Here is a 22,302-nt window from a genome sequence, read left to right on the forward strand (position 1 = left end):
AAGAGACAGTCTTTGTTGATACATAATGAATATTGGTGATAATTTTTTACTGGTAAAAAGAGACAGTCTTTGTTGATACATAATGAATATTGGTGATAATTTTTTACTGAAAAAAAGAGACAGTCTGTTGATACATAATGAATATTGGTGATAGTTTTATTTTTTAAAAAGAATATTGGAGTTGACATGGGAAAGCTTTGTTTGAACTAGACTAAATCAGTGGTTTGATATCAGCCAACCTACCCTTATATAAAAACAGTGGGAACCAGAGAAAGGCACATGGTCCCCACTCTGCATTCATTGCACGACGGTGAGAGGGTGGTTTATAGATACACTGAGGGTCCTACCGGGTTCCCTAGTTCTCAGTCCCCCTCAGTTAGGGCTCTCAAGCACAAAAAGCCTTAACGGTGGGTGTGAATTTTACTGTGTGGATCATGGAGTTAATGTGGAATGATAATTAAGTGCTAGGCAGGATTAGATTACAATTTGGGAAGTTCACACCATCAGTTGGATGACACTAATCCATTCAAGCAGTGATTCATTCATTTTAATTTCAGAGGAAATCTTCTCATCTAACCTTTAGGACAAATTGGAGGGCTGTTAATTTTACACTGATTCTGGTTTAAATCCTTGGAAAATCTTAAGCCGCTTAACTCTGGGAACTTCTAACTTCTTGGGAGTAGAACTTTCCTGATGTGTTGTTTTGAAGATGAAGTAAGACTATGTCAGTAAAGTGCTTGATACAAGGTTCATTTTGCCAAGAAGTTGTAACAATTATTTTCTGATGCATGTTCTCATACTTTGTTATATTTTTTCTTGTTTGCCACTGAGGTGTTGACTCTAACTTAACTCTAACCAATGAGTTAGAGTTAAGAACGGAATTATTCACTGGAATTAACTGGGAGGTGCCTAAACCACTCTCTGGCTACCCAATTCCCAATTCCCCTAAATCCTCCCCTCTGGAAACTCACAGTCTTGTTTCTGTGAAGCTGCTGTTAGTATTTTGGAAGAGACCACATCGAATCTGCTAATGTCTATTAATAGTATGGTCTTTTTCACATTCTATGAACATGTCTTTCCATTTTTGGTGGTCTTTTTCAGTTTTTTTCATTAGCGCTTAATAGTTTTTCTTGTGGAAACCTTTCACCTCCCTGGTTAAATTTATTACCAGGTTTTTAGGGGTTCTTTTGCTGTTGTAAATGGGATTGCTTTCTCGGTTTTTGTTCCATTAGTTTGTTGTTGGTGTATAAAAACACTACTGACTTTTGCATGTTGACTTTGTATCCTGCAGCTTTACTGAATTCCTTTATCAGTTCTCAGTTTTACTGGTGGAGGTTTCAGGAGTTTTTATAGATGATAACATGTTGTTTGCAAAGAGAGACAATTCGACTTCCTCCTTCCGAATTTGGATGCCCTTTATTCCTTGCTCTGGCTAAGACTTTCCCAACACATTATTATTATTATTATTATTTTGAGACAAAGTGTTGCTGTGTCACCCAGGCTCACTGCAACCTCTGCCTCCTGGGTTCAAGCAATTATTTGCCTCAGCCTCCCAAGTAGCTGGGATTTCAGGCACCCGCCACCATGCCTGTGAATTTTTCTATACTTAATAGAGATGGGGTTTCACCATCTTGGCCAGGCTGGTCTTGAACTCCTGACCTTGTGATCCACCCGCCTCGGCCTCCCAAAGTGCCGGGATTACAGGCATGAGCCACCACACCCGGCCCCAACATATTATTATTAACGAAGGTCACCAGGGTCAAGTTTGGAAACAGGTATACATTGTGATGCAATCGTCAGAACCAAGCTAGTTAACATCTCCATCACCTCACATAGATACCATGTTCTTTCCTTATTATTTATTTCTTAAACTCTTGGGCTCAAGCAATCCTGCTTCAGCCTCCCTAGCAGCTGGGGTTACAAGCACGAGCCACATCTGGCTTTCTTTTTATTTCTTGGTGTGTGTGTGTGTGTGTGTGTGTGGTGGAAACATTTAAGATACACCCTCTGAGCAAATTTCAAGTATACAGTACAGATGCTCCTCGACTTACAATGAAGTTACATCCTGATAAACCCTATTGTGAATGTAAAATATAGAAAATAAAAATGCATTTACTATTAGGTCACTTACTGAACATCAGCACTTAGCCTAGCCTACCTTCAACCTGCTCAGAACATTTACATTCCCCTGCTGTCAGGCAAAATCATCCACAGGAAACCTATTTTGTAATAGAGCACTGAATATCTCATGTCATTTATTGAACATTGTACTGAAAGTGACAATCAGAATGGTGTGTGAATACTCCTCAGTAACGTACACAGCTGAAAGCAGAACTTTGAGATCAGACTGACAACATGGCAAAACCCGGTCTCTACAAAAAACACAAAAGTTCACTGGGCATTATGGTGCAAGCCCGTAGTCCCAGCTACCTGGGAGTCTGAGGCAGAAGAATTGCTTGAGCCTGGGAGGTCAAGGTTGCAGTGAGCTGTGATCACGCCACTGCACTCCAGCCAGGGCAACAGAGCCAGACCCTTTCTCAAAAAATAAATGAATACATAAATATTCCCCTCATACAAAAAAGATAAGTATGTAAGTCACTCATATGTCAAATTATTTGATTTAGCATTGCACGTTGTATATATGTATCAAAACATTATGTTGTACACCAAAAATGTGTATGTATCATTTTTATTTGTAAATTTATAAAGTTAATAATAATATCTAAAAGAAAATAAAGTTTCTCTAAGAATGTGTGACCAACCACCATCCTTCCCTCATGGGGATGTGGAGTTTCCCTCATCTTGGATGCCTAACAGACCTGTCAATCACCACATATCCCAGACTGACCACATCTTTCCCCACCTTATGTAAAGGTGGCTCCAGTTCCCTTGATGTGCAATCCACAAGATTTGTGGGGTTATCCTTGATTCCTGCATTTCCCTCACATGACACACTCAGTCTCTCAACAAATCCTATACCTTAATTAATGTGTTTATTGACATGAATTTCACGCGACATAAAATTAACTGTTTTATCAGTACAGTTTAGTGGCATTTGGTGCATTTACACTGCTGTGCAGCAGCTCCTTTAGCTGGTTCCTGTGCCTGCATGTCCAGAGTCCAAGTTCTGACATTTGTACATACTCATGAAGTCATTGCTGTCATCAAGAAGCTGAACATTCCCACCATCCTCCAACGCTTCCCCAGGCTCTTCATCACCTGTCCCTCCCACAACTGCATCCCTGGACAACCACTGGTGTTCTCTGTGTCATTACAGATCACGAACAGAATTTTCTTTTTCTTTCTTTTTTTCTTTTTTTTTTTTTGAGACAGTATCTTGCTCTGTTGCCCAGGCTGCAATGCAGTGGTATGATAATGGCTCACTGTAGCCTCAACTTCTCAGCCTTAAGTGAACCTCCTACCTCAGCCCCCCAGGTAGCTGGGACCACTATGTCCGGCTAATTTTTTCTACTTTTTGTAGAGATGGGTCTCACTATATTGCCTAGGCTGATCTTGAACTCCTGGGCTCAAGCAATCCACCTGCTTTTGCCTCCCAAAGTGCTGAGATTACATGTGTCAGCCACTGTGCCCAGCCTAGTAATAGAATTTTCTAGAATTTTATATCGATAGAATCACACCAGATGCACTTTTTTTCTGGCTGTCCCCTTTCACTTTCGTAACTATTCTGAGATTCATCCATGTTCTTGGGTATTATCAATGATTTCTTTTTACTGCTGAGTAGTATTCCAAACTTTATTAAATTGGGCCCTTTGGATATGAGTTATTTATTTTATATCAACTATACCTCAATAAGACTATGAGAAAAAAAAAAAGAGGATTCTCTTAAAACTTGAAAACAAGTTCAGAATCTGACCAGCTCTCCTCATCTCAACTACCAGTACTCATGGGCAAGCCACAGCCATCAACGTGGATGACGCTTCTGTGATCCTCACTGAGCTCTTTTTTCTTCCCCTTCCCCTATATGGGCTAATTTTTTTTTCTTTTTCTTTTTTTTTTTTTTCAGACAGGGTCTTACTCTATTGCCCAGGCTGAAGTACAGTTGCACAATCATAGCTCACTGCAGCCTCAACCTCTCAGGCTCAAGCAATCCTCCCACCTCAGCTTCCCCAGTAGCTGCGACCACAGGTGTGCACCACCAGGCCTGGCTAATTGTTTTGTATGTTTTTGTAAACACTGAGTTTCACCATGTTGCCCAGGCTGGTCTTTAACTCCTGGACCCAAGCAATCTACCTGCCTCAGCTTCTTAAAGTGCTAGGATTACAGGCATCAGCCATCATGTCTGACTATATGGGCTTATTTCCAAGACTTTATTCCAAAAAAAATGTTAAACAGAAGTCAGAAAGCTACTCTATGAAGGCAGAGGCATTCGTTGGAGCTCTGAGTGATGTACCTGCAATGTCTAGATTCTAATTTTAGGAGTTGGCAGTGTCAACCCAATTCTATCTCAACACTATTCAATGACTGAAATAGTGGCAGCTCCACCTACTAGTACAATGGGTCAAGTTTTCACATTTCACATGTGCCTACAGCATGGGGCGTGGCAGGCTTGAGATGAGATTTCTGCTTGTTTCTATTTATCTTCAGACTGTTGAGAAAGTCAGGTCATGGCATTCATTTAGTCCAAACATCACCGTCTGTAAAAACAGTGTCGACGTTTTGTCTTTGAAATGGTCCCCGCCCTCCGCTCGTTATTGTGTTGGGAGTGAAATGAGAGGACATGCTTGGCACCTGGAGATGATTGGCTTTTACAGCTGTGCGCCATAAGGGCAAATGGTTCCATTGTTTGATGAGCCGCCCTGGCGGTGGGTGGATCAGTCACTTCTAAACAGATAAGGAATGGCTAGAAAGCTCTTGTGCCAAACCAGCTTGAAGCAACCTCACCCACACCAGATCCCTCACTTTTTTAAGAAATCACCCTCCTATTTTTTGTTGTTGTTGTTGTTGTTTTTTTGCAGATCTGCAACTTTTTTTCACAGCTGCTTAAAAAAAAAATACTACTGTTCACCCCAGACTTTCTTTTGATACACTAAGTAAACAAAACAGATTTTTTTTTTGCCATAAATATCAGCAGACACTTCCTGGCACCCCATATTGTATTGGCATGGGTGTTAACAGTCCCAGTTCAGGTGTGCAGTGTTTCAGGTGGATGCACTGTAACAAGGATGTAAATGCGGAGCCATCCTCAGAATCACATTCAGTCATGGGGTTGCCCTTCCAAGCTGGCAGAAAAGGAACCCGGGCCAGGCACCGTGAACACACACAGTAACTCACACCTGTAATCCCAGCACTCTGGAAGGCTGAGGCAGGAGGATTTCTTGAGACCAGGAGTTTGAGACCAGCCTGGGCAACATAGTGAGACCTAACTCTACAAATAAGAGATTGTGTGTCCGGATGATGAACTCACAAAGATTTCAGAATGTCAGTAGGAGAGGAGGTGTGTGGGATAGCAGCAAATTCCTCAGTGAATGAGGCAGAGAAATTGGTAAAAAGAAGGAAAGTGAAAACAAGAAGTATGTTCCCATTTTCAAGGTCTTCCTGGTTCACAAAGTGGGAAGGAAGAAACTACTGAAGAGGAAAGAGTTCTCTTGAAGAGTACAGAATTCCTGTGCTTCCAGGTTCAGGTTCATAAAAAGAAAAGAGAAAAGTTTGCAGCCATGCAGGGTGAACAAGCTCTGAAGATATATTATATGGACTAGGGGCTGTAATCAGTGTTAGAGACCATCCCCTACTTCCGATGGCTCTGAGGCAGGAGAATAGGGTGAGGGAAGAGAGAGACCCTCTCATATTGTTTTATATTGTTTTATACTCAATACCTGTTCTAAAAAAAACAACAAGGAAGTATAAAACCAAAGACAGGCAGCCCGGCGCCAGGCCCAAAACCAGGCCTGGGCCTGCCTGGACTAAACCCAGTAGTTAAAAATCAACTGATAACTTAAAAACTGATGTTACTCATAGATTCCAGACATTGTACAGAAGAACATTGTGAAACTCCCTGCCCTGTTCCGTTTCTTTCTGATCACCGGTGCATGCAGCCCCTGTCACGTATCCCTTGCTTGCTCAAATCAATCACGACCCTTTCATGTGAAATCCTTGAAGAGTTGTGAGCCCTTAAAAGGGACAGGAATTGCTCACTCGGGGATTTCGGATTTTAAGGCAGTAGCTTGCCGATGCTCCCAGCTGAATAAAGCCCTTCCTTCTACAACTCGGTGTCTTGAGAGGTTTTGTCTGTGGCTTGTCCTGCTACAAGGGAATTAGGGTAACCAGGGGTTAAGGTAGAAGCAAAAGAACAGCAGCTGCAGCCAGTTCTAGGCAAGATTAGACAGCACACAGGCCACATCCTCATTCCTGTGATAACGAGACAGAAGCCTCCGCTCCAGCCTCTGACTGACCATGGGCCAAACTTCCACTCCAGCCTCTGATGGACAGTGGGCCAAACTTCCACTCCAGCCTCTGATGGACGGTGGGCCAAGCCTCCACTCCAGCCTCTGACTGACCGTGGGCCAAGCCTCCACTCCAGCCTCTGATGGACGGTGGGCCAAGTCTCCACGTCAGCCTCTGATTGGTCACAAGTCAGTCCTTCACGGGGTGTAGCCAATGGGAGGCCTCTCAAAGGCACCGAGGGGTATTGCCAGGTTCCTTTTGTTAATAAAAACTCTAATTGAGGAAGCTCTTGGGCTTCTTGCTGGAGCCCCGCTCCCAGTCTGTGAATTGTCTTCAATAAACCTGTGCTTTCTTTACTTCGTTTTTTTGTGTTTTTGTCTTTCGTTGCTTTGTTCTTTTGTTACTTTGTGCGTTTCATTCAATTCTCTGTTCAACACGCCTAGAACGTCGACAACTCCATCCGGTAACAGCTCCACGTACAATTTTTCTCCTTTACGGTGGTGCTTTCAGCTGTGTACATTGCTGAGGAGGATCCACACCGCCATTCTGATTGTCACTTTCAGTTCAGTATTCAACAAACTACAGGAGAGAGTCAACACTTTATTATAAAATAGGTTTTCTGTTGGACGATTTTGCCAAACTGTAGGGGAAGGTACGTGTTCGGGGCAGGTTTAGGGTAGGCTAGGCTAAACTCTGATGTTTCGTAGGTGACATAATATTAAATGCATTTTTTTATCTTCTATATTTTCAATGTATCAGGATGTGACTTCGCTGTAAGTTGAAGAGCATCCATACTGTATCGTATACTTGAAATTTGCTAAGAATATCGATCATGGGCCGGGCGCGGTGGCTCATGCCTGTAATTCCATTAATTTGGGAAGCTGAGACGGGCGGATCGCTTGAGCTCAGGAGTTTGAGACCAGCCTGGGCAACATGGCGAAACCCCATCTCTACAAATAATATAAAAATTAGCCGGGCATGGTGGCACCTGTATTCCCAGCTGCTTGGGAGGAAGAGGCAGTAGGATCATTTGAGCCTGGGAGGCGGAGGTTGCAGTGACGTGAGATTGTGCCATTGTGCTCCAGCCTGGGTGACAGAGTGAGGTTCTGTCTCAAAAATAAAAAAAATTTAAAAAAGATAGATCATAAGTGTTTCACCACAGACACACGGACGCGCACACGGACACACACACACGGACACATGAACACAAACACATGAACACATGGACACACACGAACACACACCTACACACATGTGGACACACACACGGACACACAGACACGCATGAACACATGGACACACACATATGGGGACACACACACGGACACACACAGAGACACACACTGACATACGGAAACACACACGGACACACACCCACACACAGACATACACACGGACACACAGACACACACACATACACACATATGCACACATACACACAGACACACACACACACACACGTCAAAGAAACAAAAAGCAAGCCGGGGGTCGTGGCATATGCTCCTAGTCCCCACTACTGGGGAGGCTGAGGCAGGAGGATTGCTTGAGGCCAGGAATTAAGCAAATAAATAAATAATGAAAAGAAAATAGTCACTATGTGAGTTGACGAATACATTAATTAGCTTGATTGTAGTGATAATTACACCATGAATAGGGATATGTAAACACCAGCATGGTGACCTTAGTCACCAAGGACGGATAGAGCCCAGGAATTGGAGAGCAGCCTGGACAACATAGCTATACCCCCATCTTTACAAAAAAATCTTTTAAAATTAGCCCAGTGTGGTGGTGCTTGCCTGTAATTCCAGATACGCAGGAGGCTGGAGCAGGAGGCTCTCTTGAGCCCAGGGGTTTGAGGCTGCAGTGAGCCATGAGTTTTCCATCGCACCCAGCCAAGGTGACACAGTGAGACCTTGGCTCTAAAAATAAATAAATCAATAAACAAATTTATCCACACAGGTAGGAGATCTCTACAAGAAAAACTATAAAATACTGATGAGAGGAAATGAAGAGGGCACAAAAATGGAAAGACATTCCATGTTCATAAATCGGAAGAATTCACATTGTGAAAATGACCACACTATTAATAGAGATCTACAGATCCAGCTCAATCCCTACCAAAATGCCAAAGACATTCCTCATGAGAACATGACATGTTTCAAGAGGAGAGGATTGGAGGGAATTGGGTAGGTAGATGGTGGTTTTAGGCAGATTCTAGTTCATTCCACTTAATAACTCCATTTTGAACTGACTCACTATCAACGCCTCAATTATTAACAAGGAAAAATATCACAAAGTATGAGAAAATGCATCAGGAAATAAGTCTCAGAACTTTTTGGCAAAATGACCTTGTGTTGGGCACTTTACTGACATAATCTTATTTCATCTTCCAAAGAACACACCAGAAAGGTAATAATTCCCTGGTTCTATTCACAGGGAGCTTGAAGTTCCCAAAATTCAGTGGCTTAAGATTTCCCAAGGATTTAAACCAGAATCAGTGTAATATTAATAGGCCTCCAATGTATATTAAATGTTAGACGAGAAAATTTACTCTGAATTAAAAATAAATGAGCCACAATTTGAATGGATTTGTGAGTCAGCTGATGCTTCGAACTTCCCAAATTGTAATGTAATCATGTAATCTAATCATGAGACTCAGTTGTCATTCCACAATGACTCCATGATCCACGCAGTATAATTCACACCTAACATTAAGGCTTTTCATGTTTGAGAGGCCTCAGTCAGGGGGCTGAGAACCAGGGAACCCTGTAGGACCCTCAGTGTATCTATAAACCACCCTCTCACCGTCCTGGAGTGAATGCAGAGTGGGGACCACGTGCCTTTCTCTGGTTCCCACTGTTTTTACATAAGGGTAGGTTGGCTGATATCAAACCAGTGATTTAGACCAGTTCAAGCAAAGCTTTTCCATGTGAATTCCAAGAGATTGAAAAAGAAAAGAATTATCACTAATATTTATTGTATATCAGCAATGACTGTATTTTTCAATATATTGACATTCATATGTGAAAGGCTTTGCTTAAACTGCATTAAATCACTGGTTTGATATTAATCCAACAACTCTTAACATGTCCTTTACTTTACTTGTTAGGATATCACTGTCTGTGTGGCGCGAGGGGACCCAAAGTGATTAAAACTTGTGGACCTAGGGCGAGGCGTGGTGGCTCACGCCTGTAATCTCAGCACTTTGGGAGGCCGAGGTGGGCAGATCACAAGGTCAGGGGTTCCAGACCAGCCTGGCCAACATGGTGAAACTCCGTCTCTACTAAAAATACAAAAATTAGCCAGGTGTGGTGGTGGGCACCTGTAATCCCAGCTACTCATGAGGCTGAGGCAGAAGAATCGCTTGAACCCGGGAGGTGGAGGTTGCAGTGAGCCGAGATCACACCACTGCACTCTAGCCTGGGGGACAGTGTGAGACTCTGTCTCAAAAAAAAACCAAAAGAAGAAGAAAAACCCCACAAAACCAAACAACGACAACAAAAAAACTTGTGGATCTATATTTTCTGAGGCCTCCAAATACTTCAGCAATATGACAAATAATTCAGTAGAGTGGGAAAACCTATGTTATTTGCACAGTAGGCATGTTTAATACTTTAATTTCCTGTGGGCGGGGTTTCATTGGGAAATGTAATCAACACGGATCACCTAAAATGGATTACATGGCCCTATACCAATCAGGGGCTTCGCAGGAACTAGAAACAGGGCCTGGAGTCCTTCGACTTCTCCATAAATAGACACAGTTCAGCTCCAGGCCAGTTGGAGAGCACATCCCAGATGCGAGAAAGTTGGAGGCAGAAGGCGGGAAGGAGGTAAGTGTCCAGAGGCCGTGTCTGTGGGGTTTAGGAGCTGGCATGCAGGGGGGTTAGTTTCAGAAAGATTTGGGTTTATTTTCTCATGCATTTTCTTGGAGACCTTGTGAAGGCAGCGGGTCTCCTTTGCACCCCACGGTTAACTCTGGCTTGTTATGAAACCCTTATGTAAATTAGGAATAATATTAACTTTCTCATCATGGATAGGTTACATTTTAGAGACGGGAGTCTCGCTCATTTCCCAGGCTGGCTTAAATTCTTGGTCTCCAGCCATTGGCCAGACTTCACTTCGCCAGTAGCTGGGACGACAGGCACCTACCTGCCAACAGGCCCGGCTACATTTTATTTTTTTGTAGAGATGGGGTCTCGGTATGTTGCACAGGCTGGTCTTGAACTCCTAGGCTCAAGCGATCATACTATCTGGGTCTTCCAAACTGTTGGAATTCAGGTGTGAGCCACCTTGCTGGCCACACACCACTTGTTGAAAAGCATCACTGGATTTTCCCTTTCTACAGGGCAAAATCAAGCCATTAATGAATGAGCATCAACCTACTAGGCCAATGAGAATCTGAGCTAAGTGCCCCTACATGGGGGTCCTGTGTGCTATATACTCCCAGAATTGAATACTAACCTGCGTACCTGCCTTTATTTTTTCCCATGTTCCATTGCTTGCTTTAATGGGAAAAGAACTGAGAGTGAATACACGGTGATTTCTAGGAACATGAAACCACTTTTTTAAGAGACAGGCTCTCACTATGTTGCCCAGGCTGTTATCAAACTCCTGGGCTCAAGTGATCCTCTTGCGTTGGCCTGAGCAGCAGCAGGCGCCCTTGCGGCAAAGCCACTTTTAATTCCAGAATTTTAGGCTCTCTTTTCTCTCTCATATTTGTATGCTTTTTTAACAAAAATTAATTTGCTTTCAAATTGAAAACTAAAAATTGTATATAACTGTGGTGTACAGCATAATGTGCTTTGTAGGATACGAACACTAAAATGGCTAAATTGAGCTACTATTCACATGCCTTACTTTATGTACTAATCATTTTTGGCTGTGAGAATACTTGATTGAAATCTACTCTTTTAGCAATTTCCAAATATACAATACATTGTGATGAACTGAAGTCACCATGTTAGACAATTGCTCTCTTGAATTCATTTCTCCAACTGAAATTTGTACCCTTAGACCTATATCTCCCCAACCCCCACCCCAGCCCTGGTAACCACCATTCTACTTACTGCTACTATGAGTCCGCTAGGTTTTTAAAATTATTATTCATGTCACCTACTTCTTTTTTAATTTTTTAAATGATTTTAACTTGTATTTTAGATTCAGTGGGTACCTGTGCAGATTTGTTACATGAGTGTACTGAGTGATGCTGAGATTTGGGGTATGACTCAACATGTCACCCAGGATGTGAGAAGAGTACCCGATAGGTAGTTTTTCCACCTTCCCTCCCTCTATCCCCTCCAGAGTTTCACTGTCTTGGAATCCACGTCCTGATTTCCTTTCCTCTGTGTAGATGCCCAGGAGCAGGATTGCCAGATCATGCAGTTGTTGGACTTTTAATTTTCTGAGGAGCTTCTATACTGTCTCCCATATCGGCTGCTCTAATTTACATCCCAGCACAGGGCGCAGAGGATCCCTTTCCCCCGAATCCTCACCAACACTCATTCCATGTGTCTTTTTGGGAACAGCCACTCTAGCAGGCATGAGGGGTGCTTTGTGGTTTGGATTTGCATGTCCCTGATGATGAATGATGAAGAGGTTTCCTAGACCTGCTGGCCATTCACATGTCTTCATCTGAGATGTCCACACAGGCACCTTGCCCCCTTCTAGTGGATTATGTGTTTTCTTGCTATGGGGTAGTTTGAGTTGCTTATGTTTTGCATAGGAACTGCTTGTGAGATGTGTGGTTTGCAAATATTGTCTCCTCTGGGTTGTCTTCCCTCTCTGCTGATTGTTTCGTGGGCTGTCTCTGTGTTCTGCACTTGCTCAGATTCCTTCCAGGAAGCGTAGGTTTTCCATCCTTCAGGATTCCAGTGACTCTTCCCGAGACCCTCCTGTCAATTCTTTCTTCTTTCTGAAGACCTTTCGGTTGCTTCTCCCACCTGTGGCTAGGAAGGCAGGGCTGCGTTCTCATAGCTGTTGCACTTGGATAATAACTGATGCCTGGAGAGTATCACACAGTGTCTCCTGCCTAATGAAACTACATTTAGAATCAAATTTCAAAAAATCGTTCTTTCTCTCTTTTTTTCGAGACGGAGTCTTGCTCTTGTTGCCCAGGCTGGAGTGCAATGGCACGATGTTGGCTCACTACAACTTCCACTTCCCTGATTCAAGTGATTCTCCTGCCTCAGACTCCCAAGTAGCTAGGATTACAGGCACGTGCCACCACACCCAGCTAATTTTTTGTATTTTTAGTAGAGACGAAGTTTCACCATGTTGGTCAGGCTGGTCTCGAACTCCTGACCTCAAGTGATCCTCCCGTCTTGGCCTCCCAAAGTGCTGGGACTACAGGCATGAGCCACCACACCCAGCCTCAAAAAATCTATTGTATTATTTCACTTCCTGAAAATTTCATAGAGCACTAGACTTTAAATCCATTTTCTCAGATGAGATTAGGAATAGAGAAACCCTTAGAGACAGAAGGTAGATTAGGGATTGGCAGGGGCTGGGGTGGGTGAGCAGGGGGTGATCACTGATGGGGATGGGGTTCCTTTTGGGGTGATGAGACAATTCTGGAACTAGACAGTGGTGATGGTTGCACAGCATGGTGCATGCCTTAGTGCCATGAAATTGTGCACTTGAAGAGGGTAAAAATGATGAAATTTATGAATGTGCATTTTACCAAAATAACAATATCTGTGTAGGAGTTGAATTCTCATATGATTACTTAATGCTCTCCCTTCCCTGGAGCAAACAAATGTCCTAGGGTTAACAAGAAAAGGTGTTGGGGGACAACTGTAGGTTGTAACTATTTTTCTCTATCTTTGTGCATAATTATGATGAAGGGCTTTACCTTGGATCTTGTCTGGACAGGAAAACATAAATAAGTTACTGTTGCATCAGATTTTAGGAGCTTCACATAAGTATCCTATTTAATTTACAGTTGGGAACCATGTTGTTCCAATTGAAAAAAAAAAACTGATTTCACTTCTGCACAATGATTTCCTGGAGATCAGAATCCAGGGGAGCATTAAGATTTTAAATCAGAACATATAGTCAGGTGTAGACACCGGAAGAATAACAGGGTGGGTTGATTACCACTGTGCTGAATTCGATGCTGCTGAAGAAGTGGCGTCCAGGATTTGGATGAGGGTTTTGGAAGGGATGGGTGGATAGACTAGAAACTTTGATCAGGCTCATGTTGTTTTTTGCAGACTTCTGAACAGTGAATCTATTATTGAGGAAAACCAAAGGAGGCCTGTCTAGATAGGTCTCAATTAGACACCAGCTACTGGAAGAACTTTCTCAGAGACTGACTGAAATATTCTCCACCAGATATGGCTGCAAATTGCAACTCCTCATGGGGTCAGGGAGGACCCCGCAACAGCCCTGAGTCAGAGCCGCCACGGTCTGTGGCTTCCCCAGAAACTCAACCTGGAAATCATCACCAGGACCCTGAGACTTGTCACGTGAACTTCAGGATGTTCAGCTGCCCAGAGGAGTCGGACCCCATCCAGGCTCTGAGGAAACTCACTGAGCTGTGCCATCTTTGGCTGAGGCCCGACCTCCACACCAAAGAGCAGATCCTGGACATGCTGGTGATGGAGCAGTTCATGATCTCCATGCCCCAGGAGCTCCAGGTCTTAGTCAAGGTGAACGGTGTGCAGAGCTGCAAAGACCTGGAGGACCTGCTACGAAATAACAGAAGACCCAAGAAATGGGTGAGTGGGACCTTCGTGATTGGTGCAGGGAAGGGGAGCTGGGATGGGGGCTGCATGGTGCAGCTGGACTCAAGAGGACCCGAGGGGCTGCTCTAGGTCAGGACTTCCAAGTAGAGGAGAGTTTGCCCAACAGGGACACATGGCAGTGTCTGGGGACAGTTTTTGTTGTCACGAGGGGGAGGACAGGAGATGCTGCTAAGCATTCTCCAATGCTCAGGACAACCCACCATGACAAATAATCATCCAGATTCAATTATCAGCTGTGGTGAGATGGCAAGTTCCTGGTGTAGGAGATGGACAGGCAGAGGGGATACAGGGACCCACACACTGTGTGAGGCCAACATGAAAGAAAGACATTGGTGAAATATTACGCCTGATGGAACGTAGGGAAGGAGGCATTAGAGTGAACTGAAGGGGGACCCAGAAGTCCCATCCTGAGGCAGGGAAAGTGGTTGGTATCAGATGCAAGGATCTGCCTCCAGGTCCCCAAATGAGCCCCTAAGTTCTAACACAGGTGAGCTGCCATTGGCCAATTGAGTTGGATTCACCCAGAATATTTCTCCTTGTCTTCTCTTTGGTCGAGAGACCCTTTCATCTAAAGGACTCATATTTATGTACTTATCTAGAAAAGAAAAAAATTCAGACAGGATTGCTGTGTCCACAGAGCTGATTCTGCATCGGGAAGGCAGATTTGAACATTAATTACGATAAAGTGTGAGCATTATGGCAGGACCCAGGGAATATGAGAGCTACTTTCAGGTTCTCATAGTGAGTCTGATTGTCTTTTTTCTCTCTACAGTCTGTGGTCAACTTTCTTGGCAAGGAATATCTTATGCAGGAATCAGATGTCGAGATGGCTGAAATCCCTGCCAGTGTCAGAGATGATCCGGGAGGCGTGTCCAGCAAGCGGGCCTCCTCTGTGAATGAGATGCGTCCGGGGGAAGGCCAGGCCAGCCAAGAGCTGCAGACCCTGCCCAAGGTCCCTGCACTGTCCAGGAGGCAGGTGAGTGTGTGAGGCCCTGGTGTCTAGGCAGAGGTGGGAGAAGGAACAGGAGAAAACTGAGTGTGCTTCTGGACTGATTGAGAGATTTGGCACAGGAGAAGAACAGAGACATTCCCCATGGATTTGTTACATCCTTAGACATTCCTGAGTCATCACAGAGAATGAAGCCTCATCTACTTTTCCCTCCACCATGAGAGCTTTTAGCATGTAGGGTGGGGGGTAAGAAATGGTCTCAGTGAAATGAGGGAGGCAGTTGGCACAGAAGAATGAACTGAAGGTCCCTTCCCTATTCAGTTTCCTCAAAGACATTTAACGTAATAATTCAGCAAGGAACGCACTTTCTACAGATTGTCAATTTCTTAATTTGAGGAGTGTTTCTTAACTGGGGTGATTTTGCCTTTCAGGACACATGGCCATGTCTGGAGATGTGTTTGTGTGTCATTGTAGGGGGTGGTGGGGTGTTAATAGCATCTAGAGGGTGGAGGCGGGGTCTCTGCTCTGCACAGGAGCACCCCCTCCAGGAAGGTGATGCAGCCCCAATGCCAGTGGTGCCAGGGGTTAGGGGCCTCGACCTAGAGTCATGCTCCTTCCAGCGTCAGGGGCAGGGAGACGTTGGCATGGTGGGGAGAAATATGCTCAGAGAACCAAAGAGTGAAAACCACCAGGCACAGGAGCTGATTTAGAATATGGAGGGTGCAGATTAGGGACAGACTCAGAAATGAGGTGGTGATATTTATTTGGGATGATGTGGGAGGCCCATAGGAAGTCTGCACCTATCCCTAAACCTGTATCATTAGAAAAGTTGGTGTATCCAGTCAGGAAGGGACAGTGATGTCCATGACCCACCAGTTTAGGCATGGCAGTCATTGCTGTTGGTTTTCCATTGTCAGGAAGAGGACTTCCTGCTGCCAGAGACTATTTTCATGAAAAGTGACCCAAAGGCTCTGAGACCCAAGCCAACCTTGGAGAAGGATCTGAACATAGACAGGGAAGAAAACACAGGACTTACATCCCCAGAGCCTCAGCTTCCAAACGGTCCTAGTGAGTATGAAGACTTCGATCCACAGGGGTTAGTCCCTCTCTTCTGGGGTGCGGGGCTGGGGTCCCAGCATTATCATGTCTGGGGGAGTTGGCACTCAGCTGCCAAAGCCTCTCCATCCCTTACTCTCCAGAGACCTACAGTCCAATGTCTTATGTTTAAGGTTGAGGGGAAGTTGTCAGCCAACATCAGCGTTTGGTTGCAATGAGTTTGGTGTATTGAAAATGTGCCTTATTAACTGTTGTGCGTGGAATCCCTTCTTCCAGCAGGTGTGGTGGGAGCTAAGGAGGGGAAGGAACCCCAAAGAAGAGGCTCTGTGGAAAATGTGGATGCTGACACACTTTCTGCCTGCGTTGTGGAGAGAGAAGCTTTGACTCACAGCGGGAACAGAGGAGACGCTCTGGATCTGAGATGTCCCAAAAGAAGCAAACCAGACGCCACCTCCATTTCCCAAGAAGGGCCTCAAGGAGGAGCCACACCTGTGGGCAACAGCGAATCCCCGGGAAAACCTGAGATAAATTCAGTTTATTCCCCAGGGCCTGCGGGCGCAGTCAGTCAGCCTGTTGGCCAAGAAGCCAAGGAACTGCCGCTCTTTGCATGTGGCGTGTGCAATAAGAGGTTTACGTGTAATTCCAAGCTAGCCATCCACACGAGATCACACACAGGAGAGAGACCCTTTCAATGTAATTTCTGTGAGAGGTGCTTCATGCAGCTCTCAGACCTCCGCGTTCACCAGCGAATCCACACTGGTGAGAAGCCCTACACATGCGACGTCTGCAACAAACGGTTCAACAGGATGTTCTCCTTGAAGTGTCACAAGAGGAGCCACACGGGGGAGAAGCCCTATAAATGTAACGACTGCAAGAAAGTTTTCACCTACAGGAAGAACTTGAATGAGCACAAGCTCATCCACTCCGGAGAGAAACCCTATAAATGTCCCAAGTGTCTAAGAGCCTTTCGTCGGCCTGAAACGTTAAAATGCCACCAGAAAACACATCAAGAAACCACTGCACCCAGAGAATGTGAAGGATGATTTTTCATTGATGTTATTAGATGAGATATGACATGAAGCAGGTGCAAGGGCGCCTGGCACACAGAGGGAGTGCCCTAGATAGGAATGCCAGGATGTCCGAGTAAATATTCTTCTCCCCACAGAGCTTTGTTTTCGTACAGGTTTATTTGGGTTTGTGTTGCTGTTCTTTTTTTTTTTTTTTTTTTTTTGAGACGGAGTCTTGTTCTGTCGCCCAGGCTAAAGTGCAGTGGTGTGATCTCGGCTCACTGCCAGCTCCGTCTCCTAGGTTCACACCATTCTCCTGCCTCAGCCTCCCGAATAGCTGGGACTACAGGCGCCCACCACCATACCCGGCTAATTTTTTGTATTTTTAGTAGACACGGGGTTTCACCGTTAGCCAGGATGGTCTCGATCTCCTGACCTCGTGATCCGCCCTCCTCACCCTCCCAAAGTGCTGGGATTACAGGAGTGAGCCACCGCGCCTGGCCTGTTCTTTCAATAAACAAACATCTAATTAGTTTTCAGTATTTCATAACAAAAAACGGAGCCTTTTGATTGACATGCTATTATCCACTGTTTTGCTGTAAAGTAAGGTTGTCAAAGTAGGTGTTCAGATTAAATACACAATGCCTCGGGAAATCTGTGTTTCAAATAAACAATTTTTTTTAGTATCAGCCTGTTCTAAATTATTCATTATTTATCTGAAACTCAGCTTCTATTGGGTATCCTGCACTGTTTTCTTTTTTGTTTCTTTTTCTTTTCTTTTCTTTTTTTTGAGATGGGGTCTCACTCTTTCACCCAGGCTGGAGTGCAGTGGTGTAATCACAGCTCACTGCAGACTTGATCGCGGCTCAAGCAATTCTGCCGTCTTGGCCACTGGAGTAGCTGGGACTAGAAGAACACACCACACCATGTCAGCTAATTTTTGTATTTTTTGAAGAGAGGGGTTTTGCCACGTTGCCCAGCCTGGTCTTGAACTCCTAAGTTCAAGTGATCTGCCTGCCTCGGCCTCCCAAAGTGCTATTACAGGTGTGAGCCACTGCATCCTGCATTGTTTGTATTAGGCTTTATTAGTATTACTTCATTCAAATTTTTTGAAATAAATTTTTTGTAGTGATGGGATCTGGTTTTGTTGCCAAGGCTGATCTCGAAGTCCTGGCCTCAAGCGAGCCTTCCACCTTGGCCTCCAGAAGTGCTGGGAGTATACATGTGAGCCACCACGCCTGGCTAACGACTTTTTCAGAGCTGTTTTAGGTTCACAGGGAAATTTAGTGGACAGCACAGAGTTCCCCTAGACTCCTTCCCCACACAGCACAGCCTCTCTCCGCCCAGCATCCCCAGCAGAGCGGTGCACCTGTTCCATCAGTGAGCCTGCCTGGACACATCACCAGCACCCAGAGTCCGTGGTGTCCATTAGGGCTCTGGGTGTTGTACATCCTGTGGGTTTGGATGAAGGCCTCATGAGTATCCACCACTGGAGTATCATGGGGGATATTTTCACTGCCCCCCCAAATCCTCTCTGCTCTGCCTATTTATGTCCCTGACCCAGATGGTGTATTTTTTGGTCTAAATTTGGCAACTTCTAAATTCCTGATTTGACTCTTGAACTACAGAGGCATTCAGAGTCTCTGGTGACTAGTTGGTCTTAGTGATAGTACCATATCCTGAAGGCTTTGTTAATCTACAAAAGGGTGGGCTCTGATCCCAGAGCTTCCAATTTAGTAGATCAGGGGTGTGGCCTTAGAGTGTGCATTAAAAAATAGACTTCATTTTATTTTATTTTAGACCAAGTCTCACTCTGTCACCAAGGCTGGATGGAGTGCCGTCGCGCAATCTCGGCTCACTCCAACCTCCACCTCCCTGGTTGAAGCAATTCACTTGCCTCAGCCTCCTGAGTAGCTGGAATTACAGGTGTGCCACCACCACGCCTGGCTAATTTTTGTATTTTTAGTAGAGACAGGGTTTCGCCATGTTGGCCAGGCTGCTCTGGAACTCCTGATCTCGGGTGATCTGCCTGGCTCAGCCTCCCAGTGTATTGGGATTACAGGCATGAGCCACCACACCTGGCCTTAGATTTCATTTTAGAATATCTTTCAAAAGTCCATAGAGCTCGCCAATGTTCCACACCATTTCCCCCATTGTTAACATGGTTCATTAATATGGCACATTTGCCACAAGCGATGAGCTGACTCTATATATTGCTGTGAACTAAGGTGCCTATTTTATTGAGACCTCCTCAGTGTTTATACAATGCCCTCCTCTCCCTTCTTTTCCATCCAAGGCGCCACATTGCCTTGAGTTGTCACGTCTCCCTAGCCTCCTCTTGGTGATAATTTCTCAGATTTTACTTGTTTTAAATAACCTGTGAATCTGCATTTTCAGTGATGCTGATGCTGCTGGTCTTGGGAGGGCATTTTATGAATGGCTGGTTGAGCTCACAGGCAGAGACCAGCGATCCTCAGAACTCCGGAAAGGTCACTACCTGCTAGGCTGGATTCATTTATTAAAGTTCACTGTTGTGACACCTCGGTTCTTGTCTTCTTAATTTAAAGGAATGTAAACAATAGACACACAGTAAAAGAGATGCAGCATAGAGTAATTCATTGCAAAGGAATAAGAATATTTTGAAAGTTAAGTGCAGAATAGACAGGACACCCTGGGGGAGTGGATTTAAGGCTGGCTGCTCCTAAGGATAAGATAGCAAAGACCTGCTCGAGACAGACTCCCTTTCTCCATCCCCAGACAGTTTTGATTCCCACCCTCAAGAGATACCAGTTTGAGTTGATGCTTGGAAATCAGGTTTAAAAAATTTTTCCAGGTGGTTCTAATGAGCAACGAAGGTTGAGAACCACTGGTGTACAGTAATATACAGTATAAAGAGAAATTTCTAGCATCTCGCTTCATTTACTGTAACCTCATGGCCCTCAAATTTTTAATGTGCATATAATTCACCCTCAGATCTTGTTAAAATGCAGGGTCTGATTCAGTGACAGGCTCCAGGTGAGGCACATGCTGCTCGTCAATAGACCCTCATTTGAGTGGTGGGGAGGGAGTCTCCTCTGGGTTCCAGCTTTGCATCAACTGAGCAAAATCTTACCATCTCTTACTGCTCAAGTCAGCAACTTGAGGCCAGTGTCTGATAAGCGCATCTGAAATACTCAATCCTTCTGGTTTCTTACCCAGAATACTATACTAAGTGTTTTATTTCTCCCACATCTGTGCCTACCCAATGGCCTTCCACCCATTATCACATGGCAGCCATATTGAGTATGAAAGTGAGCAAATCTAATCCTGCTGTTACAGTCTTTGCATTTTATTTTCTATGGATTCTATTCTTTTTAGCGAAAAGACCACGTGCTTTATGTGGCCTAAGCTATTCAACTAAATGACTACTGATCCCAGCACTTTGGGAGGTCAAGGCAGGTGGATCATGAGGGCAAAAGATCAAGGCCATCCTGGCTAACACAGTGAAATCCTGTCTCTACTAAAAATACAAAAAATTAGCCAGGTGTGGTGGCACACGCCTGTAGTCCCAGCTACTCGGGAGACTGGGGCAGGAGAATCGCTTGAACCTGGGAGGCGGAGATTGCAGTGAGCCAAGATCGTGCCACTGCACTCCAGCCTGGGTGATGGAGTGAGACTCCGTGTCAAAAAAAAAAAAAAAAGACCACTGATGACCCTTGTGACTGTCAGTCTCTGTTACCCTCCGTACTTCAGGAAGACCCTTCTGTATTCAGTGACTGATTGAGGGCACCTTTCTCCATAATGTTTAATTTTTTTGAATGGGGGGATGTCTATGACCCATTCTTGGTGCTTTTCTGTGTAGTTGAAGATACACTAGTTTTGGACTTTTGGCCTTTATCCACTTTCTAGCGTATTCTTTCTCTGGGGAAAAATGATTGGGAGTTTCAAAAGAGAATCTGCATTGAGAAGCTATATCAATCAGGGTCCAATGAAGAGAAAAAAACCCACAGCAATTTGCACAAGCAGCATTTAATATAAAGCAGGGGCTGGCACACTATGGCCTGCCACCTAGTTTTTCAATAGCCCACAAGCTAGAAAATAGTTTTTGTGTGTGTGTGTGTGTGTGTGTGTGTGTGTATGTGTGTGTGTTTTACAGGGTCTTATTCTGTCACTCAGGATGGAGTGCAGTGGCATGATCATAGCTTACTGAAGCCTTGATCTCCTGGGCACCAGCTTCCAGCAGGTGATTATGTTAAGTGAAATAAGCCAGTCCAAGTTAGCCTGCCCGCTCAGCCTGGCTAATTTTTAAATGTTTTTATAGAGACAGTGTCTCACTATGTTGTCCAGGCCAGTCTCAAAGTCCTGAGCTCAAGTGATCTTCCTGCCTTGGCCTTCCAAAGTGCTGGAATTATAGATGTGAACCAGCACACCTGGGCAAGAATTGTTTTTTATATTTTTAAAGTGTGGTAATATAAGCAACCCAGAGAAGAATATCCAACATAGACCAAATAGCCTGCAAAACCTAAAATATATATTCTCTGCTCCTTTGTGGAAAAAAGCTTTCTGACTTCCAAAATAAAGATTTATTGACCACAACATGAGCCTAACTATAAAGAAAAAAGAATTCTGAAGGATACCTAGGGAGGAAGGTTTCTCAGAGGGATGGGAATCCATTGACAAATTTTAAAGAATGTAGCCGCACAATTGGGTTTACCTAATTTAAAGCTCAACATGCCTGTCAAGTGATAATGGATTGGAGGGTGCTGGGTAAGAGAGGATATGGGAGCAATCAAGATTCTCTTATGGTTTTCTGGGAGAGAAAAAGGAGAACTGATGGATTCAGGTGCACCTACCCAAACCTGGCTTGAGCAGGTGAGAGGCTGTAACAATGCAAACGTTGGGGCCACCTGGAGAAAAAGGATTACACCACCCAAAATTGGGTTTGAATGTTAAGACTGATGACACACATATACCCACACATACACACTCCAAGAGGGTATGAAGCTTATTATGTAACAGGATTTCTGAACACAGCAGAGTGGGCTTTCCCAAGCTGGTCTGAATGTGGCTTGAGAGGGCAGAGAAAGGAGGTGGGTTTGGGGTTGGGGTTTTATGGTGCTTAGGGGATGGGCCACAGCCAGGGGTACTGCACAGGGTTTGAACT

At 44.5% G+C, this 22,302-nt stretch overlaps 2 protein-coding genes across 5 annotated transcripts in view; one reads left to right on the plus strand and one right to left on the minus strand.

Moving 5' to 3' along the window:
* LOC129019400 (zinc finger and SCAN domain-containing protein 5A) overlaps window positions 1-22,302 on the minus strand; it is a 97,333-nt gene that overhangs the window by 9,153 nt on the left and 65,878 nt on the right. The gene's annotated exons all lie outside the window — the stretch shown is intronic.
* On the plus strand, window positions 3,110-17,195 carry LOC129021123 (putative zinc finger and SCAN domain-containing protein 5D). Its single transcript, XM_054466170.1, is given in 6 exon segments — window positions 3,110-3,256; window positions 10,102-10,232; window positions 13,880-14,120; window positions 14,920-15,123; window positions 16,014-16,164; window positions 16,432-17,195. Coding segments are annotated over 6 exon segments (1,638 nt in total).

The sequence above is a fragment of the Pongo pygmaeus genome, chromosome 20 (genome assembly GCF_028885625.2).
Source record: "Pongo pygmaeus isolate AG05252 chromosome 20, NHGRI_mPonPyg2-v2.0_pri, whole genome shotgun sequence".
Classification (NCBI taxonomy): Eukaryota; Metazoa; Chordata; class Mammalia; order Primates; family Hominidae; genus Pongo; species Pongo pygmaeus.